Here is a 22,015-nt window from a genome sequence, read left to right on the forward strand (position 1 = left end):
GGTCATCAGCAGTAAAGTACATGTAATACAGGTAGGGAGCAGTACAGTACATGTAGTACAGGTCAACAGCAGTAGAGTACATGTAATACAGGTCATCAGCAGTACAGTACATGTAGTACAGGTCATCAGCAGTACAGTACATGTAATACAGGTCATCAGCAGTACAGTACATGTAAGACAGGTAGGGAGCAGTGCAGTACATGTAATACAGGTCATCAGCAGTACAGTACATGTAATACAGGTAGGGAGCAGTACAGTACATGTAATACAGGTGGAGAGCAGTACAGTAGATAACGATAAGTAGTCAGCCGTACAGTACATGTAATACAGGTCATCAGCAGTACAGTAGACGTAAAACAGGTAGGGAGCAGTACAGTACATGTAATACAGGTCATCAGCAGTACAGTAGATGTAATACAGGTCATCAGCAGTACAGTAGATGTAATACAGGTCATCAGCAGTACAGTACATGTAATACAGGTCATCAGCAGTACAGTACATGTAATACAGGTCATCAGCAGTACAGTAGATGTAATACAGGTCATCAGCAGTACAGTACATGTAATACAGGTCATCAGCAGTACAGTACATGTAATACAGGTCATCAGCAGTAAAGTACATGTAATACAGGTAGGGAGCAGTACAGTACATGTAGTACAGGTCATCAGCAGTAGAGTACATGTAATACAGGTCATCAGCAGTACAGTACATGTAGTACAGGTCATCAGCAGTACAGTACATGTAATACAGGTAGGGAGCAGTGCAGTACATGTAATACAGGTCATCAGCAGTACAGTACATGTAATACAGGTAGGGAGCAGTACAGTACATGTAATACAGGTGGAGAGCAGTACAGTAGATAACGATAAGTAGTCAGCCGTACAGTACATGTAATACAGGTCATCAGCAGTACAGTAGACGTAAAACAGGTAGGGAGCAGTACAGTACATGTAATACAGGTCATCAGCAGTACAGTAGATGTAATACAGGTCATCAGCAGTACAGTAGATGTAATTCAGGTCATCAGCAGTACAGTACATGTAATACAGGTCATCAGCAGTACAGTACATGTAATACAGGTAGGGAGCAGTACAGTACATGTAGTACAGGTCATCAGCAGTACAGTACATGTAATACAGGTCATCAGCAGTACAGTACATGTAATACAGGTCATCAGCAGTAAAGTACATGTAATACAGGTAGGGAGCAGTACAGTACATGTAGTACAGGTCATCAGCAGTACAGTACATGTAATACAGGTCATCAGCAGTACAGTACATGTAGTACAGGTCATCAGCAGTACAGTACATGTAATACAGGTCATCAGCAGTACAGTACATGTAATACAGGTAGGGAGCAGTGCAGTACATGTAATACAGGTCATCAGCAGTACAGTACATGTAATACAGGTCATCAGCAGTACAGTACATGTAATACAGGTCATCAGCAGTACAGTACATGTAATACAGGTCATTAGCAGTACAGTACATGTAATACAGGTCATCAGCAGTACAGTACATGTAATACAGGTAGGGAGCAGTGCAGTACATGTAATACAGGTCATCAGCAGTAAAGTACATGTAATACAGGTAGGGAGCAGTACAGTACATGTAATACAGGTCATCAGCAGTACAGTAGATGTAATACAGGTCATCAGCAGTATAGTACATGTAATACAGGTCATCAGCAGTACAGTACATGTAATACAGGTAGGGAGCAGTGCAGTACATGTAATACAGGTCATCAGCAGTACAGTACATGTAATACAGGTCATCAGCAGTACAGTAGATGTAATACAGGTCATCAGCAGTACAGTACATGTAATACAGGTCATCAGCAGTACAGTACATGTAGTACAGGTCATCAACAGTACAGTACATGTAATACAGGTCATCAGCAGTAAAGTACATGTAATACAGGTAGGGAGCAGTACAGTACATGTAGTACAGGTCCACAGCAGTAGAGTACATGTAATACAGGTCATCAGCAGTACAGTACATGTAGTACAGGTCATCAGCAGTACAGTACATGTAATACAGGTCATCAGCAGTACAGTACATGTAAGACAGGTAGGGAGCAGTGCAGTACATGTAATACAGGTCATCAGCAGTACAGTACATGTAATACAGGTAGGGAGCAGTACAGTACATGTAATACAGGTGGAGAGCAGTACAGTAGATAACGATAAGTAGTCAGCCGTACAGTACATGTAATACAGGTCATCAGCAGTACAGTAGACGTAAAACAGGTAGGGAGCAGTACAGTACATGTAATACAGGTCATCAGCAGTACAGTAGATGTAATACAGGTCATCAGCAGTACAGTAGATGTAATACAGGTCATCAGCAGTACAGTACATGTAATACAGGTCATCAGCAGTACAGTACATGTAATACAGGTCATCAGCAGTACAGTAGATGTAATACAGGTCATCAGCAGTACAGTACATGTAATACAGGTCATCAGCAGTACAGTACATGTAATACAGGTCATCAGCAGTACAGTACATGTAATACAGGTCATCAGCAGTAAAGTACATGTAATACAGGTAGGGAGCAGTACAGTACATGTAGTACAGGTCATCAGCAGTAGAGTACATGTAATACAGGTCATCAGCAGTACAGTACATGTAGTACAGGTCATCAGCAGTACAGTACATGTAATACAGGTAGGGAGCAGTGCAGTACATGTAATACAGGTCATCAGCAGTACAGTACATGTAATACAGGTAGGGAGCAGTACAGTACATGTAATACAGGTGGAGAGCAGTACAGTAGATAACGATAAGTAGTCAGCCGTACAGTACATGTAATACAGGTCATCAGCAGTACAGTAGACGTAAAACAGGTAGGGAGCAGTACAGTACATGTAATACAGGTGGAGAGCAGTACAGTAGATAACGATAAGTAGTCAGCCGTACAGTACATGTAATACAGGTCATCAGCAGTACAGTAGACGTAAAACAGGTAGGGAGCAGTACAGTACATGTAATACAGGTCATCAGCAGTACAGTAGATGTAATACAGGTCATCAGCAGTACAGTAGATGTAATACAGGTCATCAGCAGTACAGTAGATGTAATACAGGTCATCAGCAGTACAGTAGATGTAATACAGGTCATCAGCAGTACAGTAGATGTAATACAGGTCATCAGCAGTACAGTACATGTAATACAGGTCATCAGCAGTACAGTAGATGTAATACAGGTCATCAGCAGTACAGTAGATGTAATACAGGTCATCAGCAGTACAGTAGATGTAATACAGGTCATCAGCAGTACAGTAGATGTAATACAGGTCATCAGCAGTACAGTACATGTAATACAGGTCATCAGCAGTACAGTACATGTAATACTGGTCATCAGCAGTACAGTACATGTAATACAGGTCATCAGCAGTACAGTAGATGTAATACAGGTCATCAGCAGTACAGTAGATGTAATACAGGTCATCAGCAGTACAGTACATGTAATACAGGTCATCAGCAGTACAGTACATGTAGTACAGGTCATCAGCAGTACAGTACATGTAATACAGGTCATCAGCAGTACAGTACATGTAATACAGGTAGGGAGCAGTGCAGTACATGTAATACAGGTCATCAGCAGTACAGTACATGTAGTACAGGTCATCAGCAGTACAGTACATGTAATACAGGTCATCAGCAGTACAGTACATGTAATACAGGTAGGGAGCAGTGCAGTACATGTAATACAGGTCATCAGCAGTAAAGTACATGTAATACAGGTAGGGAGCAGTACAGTACATGTAATACAGGTCATCAGCAGTACAGTAGATGTAATACAGGTCATCAGCAGTACAGTACATGTAATACAGGTCATCAGCAGTACAGTACATGTAATACAGGTAGGGAGCAGTGCAGTACATGTAATACAGGTCATCAGCAGTACAGTACATGTAATACAGGTAGGGAGCAGTACAGTACATGTAATACAGGTGGAGAGCAGTACAGTAGATAACTATAAGTAGTCAGCCATACAGTACATGTAATACAGGTCATCAGCAGTACAGTACATGTAATACAGGTCATCATCAGTACAGTACATGTAATACAGGTCATCAGCAGTACAGTACATGTAATACAGGTCATCAGCAGTACAGTACATGTAATACAGGTCATCAGCAGTACAGTACATGTAATACAGGTAGGGAGCAGTGCAGTACATGTAATACAGGTCATCAGCAGTACAGTACATGTAATACAGGTAGGGAGCAGTACAGTACATGTAATACAGGTGGAGAGCAGTACAGTAGATAACGATAAGTAGTCAGCCATACAGTACATGTAATACAGGTCATCAGCAGTACAGTACATGTAATACAGGTCATCAGCAGTACAGTACATGTAATACAGGTCATCAGCAGTACAGTAGATGTAATACAGGTCATCAGCAGTACAGTAGGTGTAATACAGGTCATCAGCAGTACAGTAGATGTAATACAGGTCATCAGCAGTACAGTACATGTAATACAGGTCATCAGCAGTACAGTACATGTAATACAGGTAGGGAGCAGTACAGTACATGTAGTACAGGTCATCAGCAGTAGAGTACATGTAATACAGGTCATCAGCAGTACAGTACATGTAGTACAGGTCATCAGCAGTACAGTACATGTAATAAAGGTCATCAGCAGTACAGTACATGTAATACAGGTAGGGAGCAGTACAGTACATGTAATACAGGTGGAGAGCAGTACAGTAGATAACGATAAGTAGTCAGCCGTACAGTACATGTAATACAGGTCATCAGCAGTACAGTAGACGTAAAACAGGTAGGGAGCAGTACAGTACATGTAATACAGGTCATCAGCAGTACAGTAGATGTAATACAGGTCATCAGCAGTACAGTAGATGTAATACAGGTCATCAGCAGTACAGTAGATGTAATACAGGTCATCAGCAGTACAGTAGATGTAATACAGGTCATCAGCAGTACAGTACATGTAATACAGGTCATCAGCAGTACAGTACATGTAATACAGGTCATCAGCAGTACAGTACATGTAATACAGGTCATCTACAGTACATGTAATACAGGTCATCAGCAGTAAAGTACATGTAATACAGGTAGGGAGCAGTGCAGTACATGTAATACAGGTCATCAGCAGTACAGTACATGTAATACAGGTCATCAGCAGTACAGTACATGTAATACAGGTCATCAGCAGTAAAGTACATGTAATACAGGTAGGGAGCAGTACAGTACATGTAGTACAGGTCATCAGCAGTACAGCAGATGTAATACAGGTCATCAGCAGTACAGTACATGTAATACAGGTCATCAGCAGTACAGTACATGTAATACAGGTCATCAGCAGTACAGTACATGTAATACAGGTCATCAGCAGTAAAGTACATGTAATACAGGTAGGGAGCAGTACAGTACATGTAGTACAGGTCATCAGCAGTAGAGTACATGTAATACAGGTCATCAGCAGTACAGTACATGTAGTACAGGTCATCAGCAGTACAGTACATGTAATACAGGTAGGGAGCAGTGCAGTACATGTAATACAGGTCATCAGCAGTACAGTACATGTAATACAGGTAGGGAGCAGTACAGTACATGTAATACAGGTGGAGAGCAGTACAGTAGATAACGATAAGTAGTCAGCCGTACAGTACATGTAATACAGGTCATCAGCAGTACAGTAGACGTAAAACAGGTAGGGAGCAGTACAGTACATGTAATACAGGTCATCAGCAGTACAGTAGATGTAATACAGGTCATCAGCAGTACAGTAGATGTAATTCAGGTCATCAGCAGTACAGTACATGTAATACAGGTCATCAGCAGTACAGTACATGTAATACAGGTAGGGAGCAGTACAGTACATGTAGTACAGGTCATCAGCAGTACAGTACATGTAATACAGGTCATCAGCAGTACAGTACATGTAATACAGGTCATCAGCAGTAAAGTACATGTAATACAGGTAGGGAGCAGTACAGTACATGTAGTACAGGTCATCAGCAGTACAGTACATGTAATACAGGTCATCAGCAGTACAGTACATGTAGTACAGGTCATCAGCAGTACAGTACATGTAATACAGGTCATCAGCAGTACAGTACATGTAATACAGGTAGGGAGCAGTGCAGTACATGTAATACAGGTCATCAGCAGTACAGTACATGTAATACAGGTCATCAGCAGTACAGTACATGTAATACAGGTCATCAGCAGTACAGTACATGTAATACAGGTCATCAGCAGTACAGTACATGTAATACAGGTCATCAGCAGTACAGTACATGTAATACAGGTCATCAGCAGTACAGTACATGTAATACAGGTAGGGAGCAGTGCAGTACATGTAATACAGGTCATCAGCAGTAAAGTACATGTAATACAGGTAGGGAGCAGTACAGTACATGTAATACAGGTCATCAGCAGTATAGTACATGTAATACAGGTCATCAGCAGTACAGTACATGTAATACAGGTAGGGAGCAGTGCAGTACATGTAATACAGGTCATCAGCAGTACAGTACATGTAATACAGGTCATCAGCAGTACAGTAGATGTAATACAGGTCATCAGCAGTACAGTACATGTAATACAGGTCATCAGCAGTACAGTACATGTAGTACAGGTCATCAACAGTACAGTACATGTAATACAGGTCATCAGCAGTAAAGTACATGTAATACAGGTAGGGAGCAGTGCAGTACATGTAATACAGGTCATCAGCAGTACAGTACATGTAATACAGGTAGGGAGCAGTACAGTACATGTAATACAGGTGGAGAGCAGTACAGTAGATAACGATAAGTAGTCAGCCGTACAGTACATGTAATACAGGTCATCAGCAGTACAGTAGACGTAAAACAGGTAGGGAGCAGTACAGTAGATGTAATACAGGTCATCAGCAGTACAGTAGATGTAATACAGGTCATCAGCAGTACAGTACATGTAATACAGGTCATCAGCAGTACAGTACATGTAATACAGGTCAACAGCAGTACAGTACATGTAATACAGGTCATCAGCAGTACAGTAGATGTAATACAGGTCATCAGCAGTACAGTACATGTAATACAGGTCATCAGCAGTACAGTACATGTAATACAGGTCATCAGCAGTAAAGTACATGTAATACAGGTAGGGAGCAGTACAGTACATGTAGTACAGGTCATCAGCAGTAGAGTACATGTAATACAGGTCATCAGCAGTACAGTACATGTAGTACAGGTCATCAGCAGTACAGTACATGTAATACAGGTAGGGAGCAGTGCAGTACATGTAATACAGGTCATCAGCAGTACAGTACATGTAATACAGGTAGGGAGCAGTACAGTACATGTAATACAGGTGGAGAGCAGTACAGTAGATAACGATAAGTAGTCAGCCGTACAGTACATGTAATACAGGTCATCAGCAGTACAGTAGACGTAAAACAGGTAGGGAGCAGTACAGTACATGTAATACAGGTGGAGAGCAGTACAGTAGATAACGATAAGTAGTCAGCCGTACAGTACATGTAATACAGGTCATCAGCAGTACAGTAGACGTAAAACAGGTAGGGAGCAGTACAGTAGATGTAATACAGGTCATCAGCAGTACAGTAGATGTAATACAGGTCATCAGCAGTACAGTAGATGTAATACAGGTCATCAGCAGTACAGTAGATGTAATACAGGTCATCAGCAGTACAGTAGATGTAATACAGGTCATCAGCAGTACAGTAGATGTAATACAGGTCATCAGCAGTACAGTAGATGTAATACAGGTCATCAGCAGTACAGTAGATGTAATACAGGTCATCAGCAGTACAGTAGATGTAATACAGGTCATCAGCAGTACAGTAGATGTAATACAGGTCATCAGCAGTACAGTAGATGTAATACAGGTCATCAGCAGTACAGTAGATGTAATACAGGTCATCAGCAGTACAGTACATGTAATACAGGTCATCAGCAGTACAGTACATGTAATACAGGTCATCAGCAGTACAGTACATGTAATACAGGTCATCAGCAGTACAGTAGATGTAATACAGGTCATCAGCAGTACAGTAGATGTAATACAGGTCATCAGCAGTACAGTACATGTAATACAGGTCATCAGCAGTACAGTACATGTAGTACAGGTCATCAGCAGTACAGTACATGTAGTACAGGTCATCAGCAGTACAGTACATGTAATACAGGTAGGGAGCAGTGCAGTACATGTAATACAGGTCATCAGCAGTACAGTACATGTAGTACAGGTCATCAGCAGTACAGTACATGTAGTACAGGTCATCAGCAGTACAGTACATGTAATACAGGTAGGGAGCAGTGCAGTACATGTAATACAGGTCATCAGCAGTACAGTACATGTAGTACAGGTCATCAGCAGTACAGTACATGTAGTACAGGTCATCAGCAGTACAGTACATGTAGTACAGGTCATCAGCAGTACAGTACATGTAATACAGGTAGGGAGCAGTGCAGTACATGTAATACAGGTCATCAGCAGTACAGTACATGTAGTACAGGTCATCAGCAGTACAGTACATGTAGTACAGGTCATCAGCAGTACAGTACATGTAATACAGGTAGGGAGCAGTGCAGTACATGTAATACAGGTCATCAGCAGTACAGTACATGTAGTACAGGTCATCAGCAGTACAGTACATGTAGTACAGGTCATCAGCAGTACAGTACATGTAATACAGGTAGGGAGCAGTGCAGTACATGTAATACAGGTCATCAGCAGTAAAGTACATGTAATACAGGTAGGGAGCAGTACAGTACATGTAATACAGGTCATCAGCAGTACAGTAGATGTAATACAGGTCATCAGCAGTACAGTACATGTAATACAGGTCATCAGCAGTACAGTACATGTAATACAGGTAGGGAGCAGTGCAGTACATGTAATACAGGTCATCAGCAGTACAGTACATGTAATACAGGTAGGGAGCAGTACAGTACATGTAATACAGGTGGAGAGCAGTACAGTAGATAACGATAAGTAGTCAGCCATACAGTACATGTAATACAGGTCATCAGCAGTACAGTACATGTAATACAGGTCATCATCAGTACAGTACATGTAATACAGGTCATCAGCAGTACAGTACATGTAATACAGGTCATCAGCAGTACAGTACATGTAATACAGGTCATCAGCAGTACAGTACATGTAATACAGGTAGGGAGCAGTGCAGTACATGTAATACAGGTCATCAGCAGTACAGTACATGTAATACAGGTAGGGAGCAGTACAGTACATGTAATACAGGTGGAGAGCAGTACAGTAGATAACGATAAGTAGTCAGCCATACAGTACATGTAATACAGGTCATCAGCAGTACAGTACATGTAATACAGGTCATCAGCAGTACAGTACATGTAATACAGGTCATCAGCAGTACAGTACATGTAATACAGGTCATCAGCAGTACAGTAGATGTAATACAGGTCATCAGCAGTACAGTAGGTGTAATACAGGTCATCAGCAGTACAGTAGATGTAATACAGGTCATCAGCAGTACAGTACATGTAATACAGGTCATCAGCAGTACAGTACATGTAATACAGGTAGGGAGCAGTACAGTACATGTAGTACAGGTCATCAGCAGTAGAGTACATGTAATACAGGTCATCAGCAGTACAGTACATGTAGTACAGGTCATCAGCAGTACAGTACATGTAATAAAGGTCATCAGCAGTACAGTACATGTAATACAGGTAGGGAGCAGTACAGTACATGTAATACAGGTGGAGAGCAGTACAGTAGATAACGATAAGTAGTCAGCCGTACAGTACATGTAATACAGGTCATCAGCAGTACAGTAGACGTAAAACAGGTAGGGAGCAGTACAGTACATGTAATACAGGTCATCAGCAGTACAGTAGATGTAATACAGGTCATCAGCAGTACAGTAGATGTAATACAGGTCATCAGCAGTACAGTAGATGTAATACAGGTCATCAGCAGTACAGTAGATGTAATACAGGTCATCAGCAGTACAGTAGATGTAATACAGGTCATCAGCAGTACAGTACATGTAATACAGGTCATCAGCAGTACAGTACATGTAATACAGGTCATCAGCAGTACAGTACATGTAATACAGGTCATCTACAGTACATGTAATACAGGTCATCAGCAGTAAAGTACATGTAATACAGGTAGGGAGCAGTGCAGTACATGTAATACAGGTCATCAGCAGTACAGTACATGTAATACAGGTCATCAGCAGTACAGTACATGTAATACAGGTCATCAGCAGTAAAGTACATGTAATACAGGTAGGGAGCAGTACAGTACATGTAGTACAGGTCATCAGCAGTACAGCAGATGTAATACAGGTCATCAGCAGTACAGTACATGTAATACAGGTCATCAGCAGTACAGTACATGTAATACAGGTCATCAGCAGTAAAGTACATGTAATACAGGTAGGGAGCAGTACAGTACATGTAGTACAGGTCATCAGCAGTACAGTACATGTAGTACAGGTCATCAGCAGTACAGTACATGTAATACAGGTCATCAGCAGTACAGTACATGTAGTACAGGTCATCAGCAGTACAGTACATGTAGTACAGGTCATCAGCAGTACAGTACATGTAGTACAGGTCATCAGCAGTACAGTAGATGTATTACAGGTCGTCAGCAGTACAGTAGATGTAATACAGGTCGTCAGCAGTACAGTACATGTAATACAGGTAGGGAACAGCACAGTTCATGTAATACAGGTCATCAGCAGTACATTAGATGTAAAACAGGTTATCAACAGTAAAGTACATGTAATACAGGTAGAGAACAGTACACAATGTTATGTAGAAGCGCAGTACAGTACATATACAGTTGGTGAACAGTACGGTACATGTCATACAGGTAGAGAGCAGTACGGTACATGTCATACAGGTAGAGAGCAGTACGGTACACGTCGTACAGGTGGAGAGTAGTACGGTACACGTCGTACAGGTGGAGAGCAGTACGGTACACGTCGTACAGGTGGAGAGCAGCACGGCACACGTCGTACAGGTGGAGAGCAGCACGGCACACGTCGTACAGGTGGAGAGCAGCACGGCACACGTCGTACAGGTGGAGAGCAGCACGGCACACGTCGTACAGGTGGAGAGCAGCACTGCACACGTCGTACAGGTGGAGAGCAGCACGGCACACGTCGTACAGGTGGAGAGCAGCACGGCACACGTCGTACAGGTGGAGAGCAGCACGGCACACGTCGTACAGGTGGAGAGCAGCACGGCACACGTCGTACAGGTGGAGAGCAGCACGGCACACGTCGTACAGGTGGAGAGCAGCACGGCACACGTCGTACAGGTGGAGAGCAGCACGGCACACGTCGTACAGGTGGAGAGCAGCACGGCACACGTCGTACAGGTGGAGAGCAGCACTGCACACGTCGTACAGGTGGTGAGCAGCACTGCACACGTCGTACAGGTGGAGAGCAGCACGGCACACGTCGTACAGGTGGAGAGCAGCACGGCACACGTCGTACAGGTGGAGAGCAGCACGGCACACGTCGTACAGGTGGAGAGCAGCACGGCACACGTCGTACAGGTGGAGAGCAGCACGGCACACGTCGTACAGGTGGAGAGCGGCACGGCACACGTCGTACAGGTGGAGAGCGGCACGGCACACGTCGTACAGGTGGAGAGCAGCACAGTACACGTAGTACAGTGGAGAGCAGCACAGTACACGTAGTACAGGTGGAGAGCAGCACGGTACACGTCATACAGGTGGAGAGCAGCACGGTACACGTAGTACAGAGCAGTGAGGTACATTTAGCACAGCACTGTACTGCACAATGGTGGGTCTCTTCTCCTTTAGAAATGACTTCCCAGTTTCCCATAGAAGGGAGTAGTCTCATGATCACAGGTATGCTGTTTACATTGTTGCAGTCATGTGCTGATTAGTTTCTCCTGCAATTCTCTTAAAAGAACATTGAGAGAAGTAGATGGGAATCTAGATGACTTGTAACTGCAACAATGCAAAACACATACTTGTGGTCACATGACTGGCCACTCACATGGGGAATACAGGGGAATCGTGACATTGTGTATATTGCACGCTGCCTTGATTCTGCAGTCTTGAGTCTCCTAGAATGACAGCAGACTATTCTTCTCAGCACTGAAAACGCCTTTCATGAATGCATTGCCTGCTAAATGTTTACCGGCCCCCACTATGATGTGCCAGTTGACACTTGTTTTGTCTGATGGTCAAAGCTTCTAGTCACATGCACCTCAGATCTGCAGGGTCTATGGCATTGTATGATGGCCCACGAAAAGTATTGTAACCTGAAGCTATTATGATTTGGGGAACCACATTATTTTATCCAAATTATCACAGGTAACCAATGTCAACAGAAGATCAGGAAGCCCAAGAGGATGAGCTATTAGCCCTCGCTAGTATTTACTCCGAAGATGAATTTAAGAGGGCAGATGGTGCTCCTGGAGGGGAAATTCAAGTGTGCCTGGAATTACCTGCTAATTTCAGTATAACTGTGAAAAGTGAGTAAGAGGTTAATGTGACGCACATGCTGTGTGATGTTAGAAGTGTACAGATATGCCTGCGGTCCATGCTATGTTCTATGTCTTCATCTCTACTGAATTGTGTCCACACTGGGGCCCTGTCCGGTGACTACAGTTTTGCCTCAATATCCAGCATTGACCACATACTGTCCTTATTTAATTTTATTAAACAATATTGTGGAATCATTCAAGTTAGTAAAGAGTGTGTAAAGGTACACTTAGGCTGCGTTCACACAAGGCAGGGGCATCACACTTGTTTGCCATAATCTCCTCTAAAATGCATAATTTTGCTACAATTTTTTTTAAATCATGGCAAAAACATTGAGGATCTACTTTGGTCATGGCAAAAGAAAGTCAGTAATAAAGGGAGAGGGCTAAGAATGATGAAGAAATGTGAATTTGTAATATTTAATATTTTTTTATTATTCTTGACCAATAATAACCCAATTTGGGGAAGCGGAGAGGATAGACCGGGGTCCCCACTGTTTTCTTCTCCCAATGCTATATAATACTATTACAATGATCACTATCAGGTGGTGTATAGCCAGTGTCCAACTATTCTATTGCAGCCAATTGATAGATACACTAATTGATATATAGGTAATCTGTGACAGACATAGTCTACCAATAGAGTAATTGTGCCACTCTTTAATTAACAATATTAATTCCTTACTAGAGAAATTGTTCAGGATTGTCACAATTATTGACTGGAATTAGAAAACAGTGTGGACCTCGATTAATCCTCTCCACTTCCCTAAATCGGGACACCGATGGAATAGAGACTTTACATTTTAATGGCAATAATAAAAGTGATATTTTCACATATTTACACATTTCTTTATCTTTCTAAGCCCTCCCCCTTTATTACTGAACTTACTCAGTGGTGGACACTATATCTAAATGTCAATATAGCAGGGTAATGCCTTTACTCCAAAAGAAAATCACATGTGAACACAGCCCAGATGGTCGGCAGGATAGGTGATTATTTCTGAGAGGTGCAGGTCTAACCACTGGGATCTCAGCAATCCGAAGATTAGGGCTCTAAAATACCCCTCTGAAATGGAGCTGTGACCACGTATGGACTACCGTTTCATTCATTGTCTATGGGACTGCTGAAGAAAGTATATTCGCTTTTGTTGACAGTCCCATAAAGAATGAATGGTGTATTTCAGAGCCCTGTTCTCAGAGTCAGTGGGTGTTGCAGCTGTCAGACCACCACTGTTCAGAGAGGCATTACCTATCCTGTAGATCAGTGATTACTTTCATTCTTGGGAATATCCCTTAAGGGGTACTTCTCACATAGCGAGATCGCTGCTGAGTCAAAGGTTTTGTGACGTACCAGTGACCTCATCAACGATCATTCTGTGTGTGACACTTAGCAGCGACCTGGCCCTTGCTGTGAAATCGCTGATCGTCACACACTATTCTGGTTCATTTTTTGCTCGTTGGTCTCCCGCTGTGCAGCACACATCGGCGTGTTTGACGGCGGGAAACAAACTACCACCGAGTCTCTGTATGCAGCGTACGCTTTGCTTAGTAACCCGATGTGTACCCTAGCTACGTATACAGTGAGCCAGCGCTGGCAGCCTGTAAGCGGTATACGCTGGTAACCAGGGTAAATATCGGGTAACCAAGCAAAGCACTTTGCTTAGTTACCCAATATTTACCCTGGTTACCAAGCGCAGCATCGTTACACGAGTCGCTGGTGGCTGGTGAGATCTGCCTGATTGACAGCTCACCAGCGACCATGTAGCGATCCTGACCAGGTTGTATCGTGGTCGGAATCGCTGGTACATCGTTTAGTGAGACAGTACCCTTAGGTGTTCATTGTTAACAGGAGACCATGGGTCTGATAGATTTACCTTATCTATGTGTACTTGAGACGTGCACAGTTGTCATACATTGGCTAAAAGCAGAAATCTACTATTGTGTTAGAAGGCGTAAAGGTTTCTGTATACCTTAGAAGCACATGATTGAATGACTCCACAATGTACCCTTGGCATGGATATGCTTTCAGTGAAGAGACAATGGTTCAGGCAAGTTGAAATCGAACATGTCTAATTACTTTTCCACAACATCTGCCTTTGGTGGAGAGTTCTCTTTATACACATAAAACAGTTCTCTATCTCACCAAAATCTTAAAATTCAGCTGACTTTCCTTTAAAGGTATTCTATGAGAAATGTAATTAAATAATAAACATTTAAATATTAACCATCTTTCTAAATACCTTTATTTAGCAAAAATGTATAGTTTATTTAGTGCACTCTGGCAGGATTTTAAGATGGCAACTGCCATCCATCACAACCCATCCTAAATTTCAAAGGACACGCAGCAGGACAGAACACTGGACAGAATGGATTTAAGTAGAAGATAAACACCTTTCTTTAGCTGACTGAGAATGAACATCCATTTCAGTCAGCCTGACAGTTTTAGTGCGTCTGTCTCTTGCCCTTATGCAGCCCGTCCTACTGCTTGTCTTCTGAAATCTAGAATGAGCTGGACAGATTTATGGCAGTTTCCAACTTTGAAATCCTGCCTCGGTGCACTAGATAAAGCATACCTTTTTTGCTCAATTAAACTATTTAGAAAAATGTTTAATTCTAAAATGTGTATTATGTATTTTATACTATTACATGTCTCAGAGAACCCCTTGAAATGTGTATGAGCTCTTTGGTGCAAAGTTGGCATCTTTAGCCCACTGTAACTAACAGAACTGTTTAATCTTACAGTGTATTGACCACTTCAGCCAAAGGGGTGCAGATTTTATTGTCTGCATATTTAGGCATGAAGTGCAGATTTTTTTTTTTAATTCACAGCATGCCCACCATAGATTTTGTGCAGATTGCTAGCAGAAATTTCCCATTTACTTTAATCTGTAATGTCATAAAATGTTAATTTCTTTGTATATTTTGTTCAAATCTGTAAAAAATCTTCATGAATTAAGCACAAAAAAATCCGCAGCTAAAGATTAATCCACAAAGAAATAAACTATGAAAAAAGCTTCAAATGTTACATGTAAAATTTAATATGTGGATTTGGCCTACAGCTCGTCTGCCCTTACTCTGCAGTTGCAGCATCTAGTAAAAAAACATTCTGCTTAACCTCTACAACTTGGCTTCTTGAAATGCTAAGAGAAGACCCAAGACTGTAGGGAATATAGTTAATATTTCATAATTGAACTGGTTATAAATTATGAAATAGGGCCAAAAAACAATTTGAAAAGTGGCAAATTTTGTGTGCAAAGCAATGTTGGGCACACATGTTGCATTTTTTTTTTTTATCATGTTTACACCAGAATTGGGAGCTTGGCCAAGATGGGTGAAGCTGAGGAAGAGTCAGGATGCCGCGTGGTTATCCTGACATTTCTGATGATGGGCATGGCGGCGCATGCCACCAATAAGATGCGCTGAATTAAGTGCACGTCGTTAAGACTAGCGTTTTGTATGCCACTTTTAATGAATCGGGGACAATATGTTTTTAGCAAACCGATATTGTCGCATAAGTGCTGCTAAATGTGAAGACATGATGCTGTGAAAAATGCGATAATTAAATATTCAAAATTCTTAATTTTTTTTCTTTCAAGGTAACAGTGCTGCAGAATGTTTTCCGGAGAACTTTGAGAACACTGTGTCCTTCCTGCCACCGATTGTGCTGAACTTTGAGCTTCCCCCAGATTACCCATCCGCTGCCCCCCCGGACTTCACACTAAGCTGCAAGTGGCTTTCACCAGGACAGGTTACTGATCATTTCTTATACTGACAAAAGATATTTAACATTATTTTAATCATAACAGAGCAAAGAATTCAGTACAATTTTGCCTCTTTGCAGACCTTTTACTCACTTCTGTTCAGCTTTCGTCTATTCACTTTCTGCTGAACCAAAAAACAAATGTTTAGGCTATTGGTGCGTAATAATGAAAAATTAAAAAAATGGCTAAAAATAAGGCCCAAACTAACTTTGGTAGGAAAGGGGTAAGCAGTTCTGGACTTCTGGCTCTGCTGGCCCATTACTTCCTTTGCTCATCTTGCTGCATTTCTATTCAGAATGCTAATGTGAACAAGGTCGGGAGGACAGAAACATTGTTTTCATTTTTCTGATATAGTTTGCTTTTATCCTTTTGTGGATTAATGAATTCTAAATGCACTTATAGTGTGCACATTGTTTAGCGGTCTTTCAGTCTGAATCTGCAATGAGGTAGAACAAACCCGAGTGCATTAAACGTTAGACTCCTCAAAGTAACAGCATGCCTGTTCTTCGGAAGCCAATCCAGGTGACTACTTGTTAAAACTGCTTGAGAGAATTCCAAGGGTGTGTAAAGCTGTCATCAGAGTAAAGGGTTTAACACATGTTCTGGTTAATTTACATACACTGGAACCTCGGTTTACGAGTAACTTGGAGTGCGAGTATTTCGCCATACAAGCAAAGCTTGCTGTAATTTTGTAACTCTGTTTACGAGCAAGCTTTGCTGTACGAGCAAATACTCACCGCACACACTTCCGGTTCCGTACTTTCACCTCACTCTGACCCGCTCTTACACACACACACACACACACACACACACACACACACACACACACACACACACACGCACTATGCTCACCTTACCCTCCATTTCCTCAGTGGCCTCCTGGTTCTTGCAGTCAGCAGGTGCATTATGTGTATTTTGTAACCATCGTGACAATGCAGGAGCTTCCGCTGTCAGCCGCTTCTCAAAAGACAGCATGTTGACCAGTCAGAGGCAAGTGGCTCATGCCTGTGACGTCTGCTGTTGCAGGAGTTTCCGCAGTCGGTCGCGATGGTTACCGGATACACGTACCTGCGGACTACAAGATCCGGGAGGCCGCCGAGGGAATGGATGGTAAGGTGAGCATAATATGTGTGCGTGTGCGTGTGCGTGTGTGTGTTTGTGAGTGTGTGGAATGGCACAATATGGAACCAGGATGGGACATTGCACAAGTTGTGGAATGAATTGTCTAAGCTGGAATTATTTCCTATGAGAAATTTTACTTTGCTAGACGAGTAACTTGGTTTACAAGCACACTTCCAGAACAGATTGTTCTCGTAAACCAAGGTTCCACTGTTATGTTCCTTTACTCCTTGTTGCCATATGTTTTCCTTTGTGGCTTTGCTTCCTTTAGTCTCAATCTACTATGTACACATTCCTATAAGAACAAGGAAAATTATTGCATGAGTTCTGTCTAGTGATGAGCGAGGACTCCCATGCTTGGATGCACGGTACTCGTAATGAGCAGTTTGACGCTCGGATGGGCGCGACTTGAGTACCCGAGTACAATGGAGATCAATGGGGAAAGCTGCAGAAGAGTAAGAATAGAACCTTAAACAATTAAAAATTGTACTGGGGAGAATTGCATTTTATTTTTTAATGGCCAAAATAATGGGATTTAACTCCTTCATATGTGTAAGTGCAAATTGTTTTCTGAAAACCGTTCTAAAAGTGATTTCAACATGAATGATTTTTCTTATTTCAGCTCACTCTGCTGTGTCACCATTTAGATGTCCTGTGGGAGGAGAACAAGGGATGTGTTGTCTTGTTCCCGTGGATTCAGTTTCTAAAGGAGGAGACACTTGATTTCTTGGATATAAAATCTCCATATGAAATTGAGGTGTCTAGCAATGGTTTACAGAACTGGATGCAGCCCCCTGAAAAGACCCCTGTGGATGGTGCCTTATTTGACAAACGGGCCATACAGGACGTGCAGTCAGTGTCTGCCCTGGTCAAATACATCTTGGTCTTCAGTGAAGCTCAGGAGAAGAAGGTTTTTGATGGCAAACCGTTCTTGTGCAATATCTGTTTTATGGAGAAGCTGGGCAGTGAGTGCACCCACTTTAAGGACTGCCAGCATGTGTATTGTAACACCTGTCTCAAAGACTACTTTGAAATCCAGATTAAGGACGGACAAGTCCATGCACTAAACTGTCCAGAACCAAAGTGCACGTCTACTGCAACTCCAGCTCAGGTAAGTGAGGGCTCATTCAGTCATTTGACACACAAAATGCCTTAAGTGTAAAAATCCTTTCTTTCTTTGTCGCTCCATTGGGAGACCCAGACAATTGGGTGTATAGCTTCTGCCTCCGGAGGCCACACAAAGTATTACACTTTAAAAAGTGTAACCCCTCCCCTCTGCCTATACACCCTCCCGTGCATCACGGGCTCCTCAGTTTTATGCTTTGTGTGGAAGGAGGCACACATCCACTCATGCTCCCATTTTAGTCAGCAGCAGCTGCTGATTTTATCGGTTGGAAGAAAAGAGGGCCCCCACAGGGCCCCCGGCATGCTCCCTTCTCACCCCACTAAGTCGGCGGTGCTGTTAAGGTTGAGGTACCCATTGCGGGTACAGAGGCTGGAGCCACATGCCGTTTTCCTTCACCATCCCTTAGAGGCTCTGGGAGAAGTGGGATCCTAACCGGTCATCCATTCACTGGGACCGGGCTCCCTCCGCAGCCCCTGTGGGAATCTGCCGGACAGGAGACTTTGTATCATCAGGGATAGGGCCCTGCATCTAAAGGTACTCTGTGTCCCCATGGGGACGGTGCATGGAGCACTTGTTTCACAGACGCTGCAGCTGCTGCTGGTTTTGTGACAACCGGGACTTCCGCGCCGACCGCGCCTGTTTGTCGGCCGCGGTATTAAATTTAGTCCCCGGCTTCATTGCGGCCTAGTACCATAACTCCCGCCCCCGGGCCTGCCAGTCAGGGGTAAGGGCGGGACGGTCGACCTGACGTCGGCAGTGAGGGCTGGAGCATACTTTAGGTTTCTCCCCCCCCCCTCACTGATCACTGTGGGGCACCAGATTCCCGCACTTTACTAGTCGCCGCCCACGGCTCCCTCCTCCCCTGAGAGCTCCGGCAGCCATTTTTACACACATTCTGCCGGTGGAGGATTTCAGGAACGACAGGGACAGAGTTTGCCGTTTTTGCTGAGAAACTCTCTGAGTCACTTTCACAATCCATGGCTCAGTCTATGGACAAATGGTCTGCCAAGCTACTAGAAGCCTTGCAGTCCAGACCGGTCCTTACACAGGCCCCGGGCACTGTTGGATCATCGTCTCCAGGCCCCTCTCGGTCTGCGCCGCAGCGTGCTCCCGGGGTGGCCCCTAGGTCTCACGTGGAGGACTCCGGCACGGACCACAGTCCCAGACCGGCTAAGCGGGCTCGCTGGGAATCTTCCCCGACTTCCTCACGCTGCTCGGGGTCTCAGCTTGAGGACTCTCTAGAGGATGAGGCGGACGTCGCAGCTCAGGGCTCTGACCCTGACGTTGCTCTCAATCTTGATACACCTGAAGGGGACGCCATAGTAAATGACCTTATAGCGTCCATCAACCAGGTGCTAGATCTTTCTCCCCCAACTCCACCTATAGAGGAGTCGGCTTCACAGCAGGAGAAACACCAGTTTAGGTTTCCCAAACGTACACGGAGTGCGTTTTTTGATCACTCTAACTTCAGAGATGCTGTCCAGAAGCACAGAGCATTTCCGGACAAGCGCTTTACTAAGCGCCTTAATGACACACGTTACCCCTTCCCCTCTGACGTAGTTAAGGGTTGGGCTCAATGTCCCAAGGTGGATCCTCCAGTCTCTAGACTGGCGGCTAGATCTGTAGTATCAGTTGCAGATGGCTCATCGCTCAAGGATGCCACTGACAGGCAGATAGAGCTCCTGGTGAAATCCATCTATGAAGCCACAGGCGTGTCTTTTGCCCCGGCCTTTGCAGCCGTGTGGGCACTCCAAGCTATCTCAGCTTGTCTGTCTGAGATTAATGCGGTCACATGTACCTCTGCTCCGCAAGTTGCGTCTTTGACTTCTCAGGCGTCGGCTTTTTCGTCCTACGCCATGAACGCCGTCCTGGACTCTGCTAGCCGTACAGCGGTAGCATCCGCTAATTCGGTGGCAGTCCGCAGGGCCATGTGGCTACGCGAATGGAAGGCAGACTCTGATTCCAAGAAGTTCTTAACCGGGTTGCCGTTTTCTGGCGACCGATTGTTTGGCGAACGATTGGATGAAATTATTAAGGAATCCAAGGGAAAGGACTCGTCCTTACCCCAGTCCAAACCGAAGAGACCTCAGCAACGGAAAATACAACCGAGGTTTCGGTCCTTTCGGCCCTCAGTCAAGTCCCAATCCTCCTCGTCCAACAGGCCAGAGAAGGGCCAGAGGAACTCTTATGCGTAGCAGTCCAAGTCACGCCCCCAAAAAACCGCCGGAGGCACTGCCTCCAAGGCGGCCTCCTCATGACTTTCGGCCTCCCCGAACCGCATCCTCGGTCGGTGGCAGGCTCTCCCGCTTTTGCGACGCCTGGTGGCCACATGTCCAAGACCGATGGGTGAGAGACATTCTGTCTCACGGTTACAGGATAGAGTTCAGCTCTCGTCCTCCGACTCGTTTCTTCAGAACATCTCCGCCCCCATCTCGGGCCGGCGCACTTTTTCAGGCTGTGGGCGTTCTGAAGTCAGAAGGAGTTGTGATCCCCGTTCCCCCTCAGGAACATGGTCACGGCTTCTACTCCAACTTGTTCGTGGTGCCAAAGAAGGACGGATCATTCCGTCCCGTTCTGGACCTCAAACTGCTCAACAGGCATGTGAGCACCAGAAGGTTTCGGATGGAATCTCTCCGCTCGGTTATCGCTTCCATGTCACAAGGAGACTTCCTAGCATCAATCGACATCAAGGATGCTTATCTCCATGTGCCGATCGCACCCGAGCATCAACGCTTCCTGCGTTTCGCCATCGGGGACGAACACCTTCAGTTCGTGGCACTGCCTTTCGGCCTGGCGACAGCCCCACGGGTCTTCACCAAGGTCATGGCATCAGTTGTGGCGGTCCTACACTCTCAGGGCCACTCGGTGATCCCTTACTTAGACGATCTCCTAGTCAGGGCACCCTCCCGGGTGGCGTGTCAACACAGCCTGACCGTCGCTCTGGAGACTCTCCAGCGGTTCGGGTGGATCATCAACTTCCCAAAGTCCAAGTTGACACCGACTCAATCACTGACTTACCTCGGGATGGAGTTTCATACTCTCTCAGCGATAGTCAAGCTACCGCTGGACAAACAGCTTTCGCTGCAGACAGGGGTGCAATCTCTTCTTCGGGGCCAGTCACACCCCTTGAGGCGCCTCATACACTTCCTGGGGAAGATGGTGGGAGCAATGGAGTCCCCTTCGCGCAGTTTCATCTGCGCCCACTCCAATGGGACATTCTCCGCAAATGGGACAGGAGGTCGACGTCCCTCGACAGGAACGTCTCTCTGTCCCTTGCAGCCAAAACCTCTCTTCAGTGGTGGCTTCTTCCCACTTCTCTATCGCAGGGAAAATCCTTCCTGCCCCCATCCTGGGCTGTGGTCACGACGGACGCGAGTCTGTCAGGGTGGGGAGCGTTTTTTCTCCACCACAGGGCTCAGGGAATCTGGACTCCGACAGAGTCCTCCCTTCAGATCAATGTTCTGGAGATCAGGGCAGTGTATCTAGCCCTAAAGGCGTTCCA

General features: G+C 44.4%; 1 protein-coding gene across 1 annotated transcript in view; it reads left to right on the forward strand.

The window, feature by feature from the left end:
- The window catches only part of RNF14 (ring finger protein 14), a 97,766-nt gene that overhangs the window by 12,553 nt on the left and 63,198 nt on the right, over positions 1–22,015 (forward strand). The window contains exons 3-5 of the mRNA XM_075344584.1: positions 12,338–12,498; positions 16,104–16,255; positions 18,010–18,498. Of these exons, the coding sequence (XP_075200699.1) occupies positions 12,345–12,498; positions 16,104–16,255; positions 18,010–18,498 (795 nt within the window). The 5' untranslated portion in view covers positions 12,338–12,344. The remainder of the gene's footprint in view (positions 1–12,337; positions 12,499–16,103; positions 16,256–18,009; positions 18,499–22,015) is intronic.

The sequence above is a fragment of the Anomaloglossus baeobatrachus genome, chromosome 4, assembly GCF_048569485.1.
Source record: "Anomaloglossus baeobatrachus isolate aAnoBae1 chromosome 4, aAnoBae1.hap1, whole genome shotgun sequence".
NCBI lineage: Eukaryota > Metazoa > Chordata > Amphibia > Anura > Aromobatidae > Anomaloglossus > Anomaloglossus baeobatrachus.